The sequence below is a fragment of the Vigna umbellata genome, chromosome 3 (genome assembly GCF_029865625.1).
Source record: "Vigna umbellata cultivar VRB3 chromosome 3, Vumbellata_1.0, whole genome shotgun sequence".
Lineage (NCBI taxonomy): Eukaryota > Viridiplantae > Streptophyta > Magnoliopsida > Fabales > Fabaceae > Vigna > Vigna umbellata.
In genome coordinates this window covers 36158518-36164298 of record NC_142167.1, presented here as the reverse complement: position 1 = coordinate 36164298, position 5781 = coordinate 36158518, and the positions used below count along the sequence as shown (strand labels likewise).

Here is a 5781-nt window from a genome sequence, read left to right as displayed (position 1 = left end):
AAAATTAATATAATATATTCCTGTAATTATAATATTATACATATAATTTATTTTTATATAATTTTAATTTAAGTCTCGTTGTTATATGTTTTATTTATCTAAATTGAAAATTCTAAAAATGTTTATGTAATAAATTTATTATTTTCCTGACTCAAAACAAAAAGGTAACATAAAAGTTGTCTGCAAACATACGAAACACACGTGTCAGTCGAACTTCTTTTCTAGAATCTTTTCTTTTCTGAGCAATTTATTTTTATTCAGCTTCGAACTACCAGTATGCAGCATCACTGTCCGCTACAACGCACACTTATTCGATTTTGCCATATTCAAGCCAATCTCAAGTTTTTACATTCTTTTATTGAATCCAAAAAATGCTTTAATTATTTTAAAATAAATATTAAGTATTGGAAAGAAAAAACAGATAGATAATTATAGGATGAAAGTAGGAAGTATCTCTGACTCGAACAATTAGGAGTTATCCCTTAATAACGTTAAAATGTAAAATATCGTAAAGTCAGTTTCACTTTCCACCGCCTGACAAGCTTAGCTGTAATAACAAAAATAAGAGAAATGAGAAGATCTATTATCTATGCAAATCAACGGTCCAGATTTTGCTTTCTATCTCCCTCTCCGTGACCTGACTGAGATTGCTTCAATTTCTACTAAGATTAACAATATAATAATATGAAAAATAAAAACAAAAGTTAATATTTATGTGTTGTCTTAAATTCACATCCTTGTTCTTGTATGTCAATCCGATCAGATTCTCAAGTCAATGGTTTTGATTTGAGGGTTCCTTCGCACACAAAGTAAGCTTCACCGGGACTCTAGTATTCTTGGCTCTACAGGTATTGTTGCATCGTTTTCTCTTTTATTATTGTGTTCACTGATAAATTGATTCCTTTTGGCACATATGATTTTTTATTATATTAGTATCAATTTTTTTTTTAATTATTGGTAATATTTTAAATCCCCATATTCTGATTATTTTTTTCTCCCTCTTTATACTTTGTTTCATTCATGGAACCTCGACAAAACCCTAGGATGAGTTAATTTTCTTGCTTTTACTCGCAGCCTAGGTTGAATTTTGAGAAACGAATTTTCTTGTTTGATGGGTACGGTGGAGGCTCCATCAAAGGTACCATCTGGGTGTTCATCGCCTTCTCCAGAGATTGATAAGAATGAGCTCAGGGAAGCTCTGTGTGCTTTGAAAAATGGGACCTCAGAAAACGGGGTTGGTTTCATTGGCCAAGGAAACCAAGGTTTGAGGGATGGTGGGGGTGTTGAAGTGGTGAAGGACAGGGTCTCCGAGACCAAGTTTTCGGATGAGATGGGTTTTTCGGAGAGAGAAAGGGAGGATGGCTGCCAAGGTTTGGCTGATTCTGAGATGAATGGGGTCTCCTCTTTGTTGAAAATGAGAGAGAGTGGTAGGAACTTGATGTTTTCTCATGGTGGTGAGAGTGATAGTACTAGGAAGTTGAACACTGAGAACGGTTCTTTTGAGGTTGGAATGGAAGGTGGGAGAGATCTGACCAAAATTGAGAGTGAGGATGATCAAATTGGGAAAACTTTGTCTGTAGATGTTCAAATTGCTGATATAAGTGAAAACAAGGATGTGGAAATGGAAGATTTGGGTGGTGAAGGATGTGGTGGGTATTCTATTGGAGATTTTGTTTGGGGGAAAGTGAAGAGTCATCCCTGGTGGCCTGGCAGGATTTATGACCCTTCTGATGCTTCTGATTTAGCTTTGAAGCTGAGACAAAAGAATAGAATTCTTGTGGCGTATTTTGGAGATGGAACCTTTGCTTGGTGCCATCCTTCTCAATTGAAGCCATTTGAGGAGAACATTGAGGATATGGTGAAGCAGAGTGCCTCCCGGGCTTTTATCAATGCTGTACAGGAAGCTGTAAATGAGGTTGGAAGGCTTTTGGAATTGAAGATGAGTTCTTTATTTGCTGAGAAAGAAACTGAATTTTCTCGGCCACTGGCAGGCAATTCTGGTGTCAAAGAGAGAATTCTTATACCTGAAAATGGTACAGAGAAACTTTCCGATGTTCTCGTTGATCCGGCAGAATTACTTTCTCGAGTGAAACAAATTGCAGAAATTATTTCCATTGCTAATGTTCTGGAGCTGGAAATATTGAAGGCTAGGCTTTCAGCCTTTTATCTATCAAGAGGAGGTTATAGATTACCTATGTATCAGGCACCCCAGCCAATTCCTGGACTTGAAGATAGTGTAGAGGACAATAATGTAGGCAGCAGTGAGGGTGCAGTGGAAGTACCTGTCCATGGACCATTTGAAGAGGACTACTCTACCGTGCCATTGAGCCCAAAATCTGGTGGATTGAATCCACTTGGGATTTCAGGAAATAGGTTGAACCATAGGATTAAGCAGAAAAGCATTGCTGAAATTATGGGAGAGGACAAAGATGTCAGTGCCAAGAATAAGGAGGGAGATGCAACTCAAAAAGTGACTGTTCGAAAGAAGAGGAAAGGCACTGAGGATACAATGGTATCTAAACCTATGAAGAAGAAAAAAGAGTTGTTCCCAAATACTGATAAAAATATGGCAGGTGCCGACAATGATGGTTATAGCTGGGGCAAGGAGACCAGTGACGATGGAGCTTTAGCGCAGTTGAGGAAAAAGAACAAGCTTTTTGGTATTGGAAAAGCTAGTAGTAGTGCAAGCCAAAAGGAAACTGATCAAGAAGGGAAGGCCAAAGGAAGCAGTGAGAAGGGTTCTCTGCCAAGAGAAAGGAAGAAAAGCAAGTACTTATCCCCTCCTTTCACTATTCCAACCAGAGACCAGAGGAAAGGAGAGATTGAAACAGAATCCCCTAAAGTTTCTGGCAAAGATCAGGTATCAGAGCCAATGACCACAGCTTCTGACAAACTTCTCGAGTCCCCTGTACCTTGGAAGTTGAATGGTGAGCCATTGCAGGATAAATTTTCTAAGGAACTTGCAATAGAACATGACCATCCCGATAGCTCAAATTACCAAACATCAAAATACGATGAGAACAAGACTATTGATACAACAAAAGTCCAGGTTCCATTGGAGGAAGTACTACATGAGGTTCGTTGTGCAGCTATTAATCAACAAATTCCTACGGATACCAATTCTCTTGAAAGACTTGCGGATTTTATTTTTATCTACAGAAGCTGCATATTTTTCCAAGGATCCAACTACAAAGTATACAAGAAGCTTAAACCTGGCAAGAAGAGAAAGAAGCCAGAATCTGATATCGGAATGCGGGGGAAAGATCAAATACAATCTGATCATAAATCAGCTAATAAAGATTCAGAGCCAAAGAAACGAAGAAGAAAGAATGAGACAACTTCAGGTTTTCCTAAAGAGAAGGAATCTGCTACACCTAAGGCTGGCAAGAAGGGGACTGATAAAAATGCTTCAGGCGCTGCTACCCTTTTTGCCTCATTTGAGCCAGGATCCTCTGTGCCTTCAAAATCGGATCTTGTTGCACTGTATAGTAAGTTTGGTGCTCTGAATGAAGCAGAAACAGCTTTGTTTTCTAGTGATTACACTGCTCAAGTGTTCTTCCTGAAAGCCTCTGATGCTGAAAAGGCCTTAAGCGATTCACTGAACATGAACCCCTTCGGCTCTTCCAAGGCCACTTTCAGACTCCAGTATCTTTCTTCTGGTTCCAAGTCTGAAAAATCTAAGTCCAAAGCTTCTTCAACGAAGAAGAAAGAAAAAACTCCAGCCAAGCCATCTACTTCACTGTCACCAGGTAGTGAAGCATCCAAATTGAACTACATAAAGCAGAAACTTCAGGGTCTCACCTTAATTCTAGAAGCATCGGATGCTAAATCATCTGATATCAAGACAAAATTAGAGAGTGAGATGAAAGGGCTTTTGGAGGATGTGAACAAAATGGTTGAATCTTCTTCCTAAATAAGGCATGGAATACTAGCAACTATTTAGCTGGTAATCAGGGTAGGTTTATGGTATGTTATTTCCATTTAGTTGACTGTCTTTATTTGAGGATCAATTTATTTGTCTCGTTTCTGAGCCTAGTTTTATTGAAGAGGTAAAATTACTCATATCAGTTTGTTGTGTAGGATATGTAACATGTTTTATGCATAGGCTGTATAGACACCGACATCTATTTAGATTTTCTGTACCTTATGATACTGGTGAACAAACAGCTTTTAAGGATAAGAGGTATAATGTTTTCATTTCTGTAATGTGTGAAATACTTTAATTATGGCGTATATGCAACTCTTGATGATGATTAAATAGGAGAAGAGATGGTGGAACCTTTGTGTTGAAAAAGTTCTTCCCTCTGTTGGGTTTATTCTCTCATGCAGCCTTTAATTGTGGATATCAGTGGAACGATATGGAAATAGTTCTGTAAAATTGGCATCCTGTGGGGTGCAACACATTTGACTGATTCTCTCATGTAGCTTTTATTGTGGTTATCAATTAAACAAGACATGTGGAAGTAGTTCTGTAAAATTGGCAATCAGGGGTTTCAACACCTCCAAAGTTCTGTGATTTGCAATATATTGTGCTCAATGCTACTACAAAATGTCATCTATTAGTTTGACTTCGAAGGAATTGTTTGACCACATAACATATCTAAGTGCCATAAATGAATTCTTGTTGGCTGTTTTAGATATGGATGTGAAATGATCTTTTGTTGGGATACACTGGCGGGGTCAGCTATCAATGATAGAGAAATAGTACGAGGAATAAAATCAATAATAGTCTATCATTGAAGGGAATGATCAAACCAAAATATCAGCTCTTTGGTTTACTTCTATATGAACTGTCTCTAAATAATTATGGCAGATCTCGTTTACTTAATGTAAAATTTACTTGAACATATTTTCTTTCAATGTTTTTGATTATTTGGAGTTGTCAGCGACATTGACCAGTTCTTTATTCCCCCATCTCTACCTTTAAGGGAATGTTCTGCTTACGTGCAGTTTCTAAAAGTTAACAGCTAAACCAGAGCTCTACTCTACTGCCAACTGTAGGGAATTCATTCTCCACTTGTCCATCTCTGTAGTTTTACCGTCTTGCTCGTCTTTCACCAAAGTTTAAATTATTATCTTAGATGGAGTATTTTGATGAATTTGTCTTTCTCCGAAGTTTATATGATTATGTTAAATATAGTATTTTTATGGATTTTAAAAGGCAAATTTATTATTATAAAAAATTTGAAATTATTAAATAAAATATTTTGTTTTGATAAATACGTTGAGAAAAAAAGTAAGTTTCTCATAATTTATGAGAGGGATTTGAAAGTTGTTCTTTTATTTTATTTATTTTGAAATTCATGTATTTCTCATATTTATTCTTTCTTTTTGTCTTAACTTTAAAGTGGATTTTTAGAATTGTGAACTAACCTCGTCCACCATGAGTTTGGATAGATTGAGTTGAATTTTTTTTATACGAACCAATTTTAATTGAGAATTTGATTTACTTGGGTTAAACCCGTAAGCTGAGTTGACTTACCAACTCATTTAATTTTTTTAATAAGTATTTTTTGTTGAATTAGTTATTTTATAAAATATTGAAACTGAGGTTCGCGTGAAATTATTTTTGTATAGAATAATTAGGTAATATGAAATATTCATAAATTTATACTTAGTAATTTAATTTTATACAAAAACAAATTTGAATTGTTATGAAGTTATTAAAATATTTTGTTGAGAATATTTTGTGGTAACTTTGTTTTGTGTGAATGAAATCTTATGTTTGATTGGTTATAAATATAATTTAAGACTATTCTCCTTTATTTAGATTTGAATTAG

At 35.8% G+C, this 5781-nt stretch overlaps 1 protein-coding gene across 3 annotated transcripts; it reads left to right on the top strand.

Moving 5' to 3' along the window:
• The first annotated feature begins 668 nt into the window (after nt 1-668).
• On the top strand, nt 669-4201 carry LOC148202445 (PWWP domain-containing protein 6-like). 3 transcript variants are annotated; one of them, XM_088110103.1, is made up of 2 exons: nt 669-848; nt 1080-4201. In XM_088110103.1, exon 2 carries the CDS (start codon nt 1112-1114, stop codon nt 3911-3913), a length of 2802 nt encoding a protein of 933 aa, XP_087966229.1. In that variant the 5' UTR covers nt 669-848; nt 1080-1111; the 3' UTR covers nt 3914-4201. The 3 variants fall into 3 exon arrangements, with proteins under 3 accessions (XP_087966229.1, XP_087966227.1, XP_087966228.1); XM_088110101.1 differs by having other exon boundaries at nt 670-848; nt 1075-4201; XM_088110102.1 differs by having other exon boundaries at nt 670-848; nt 1044-4201.
• The last annotated feature ends 1580 nt before the right edge of the window (nt 4202-5781 follow it).

What these genes read in the sequence shown, in the direction of transcription:
- LOC148202445 (XM_088110103.1), top strand. Translation starts at nt 1,112, where the DNA reads ATGGGTACGGTGGAGGCTCCATCAAAGGTACCATCTGGGTGTTCATCG.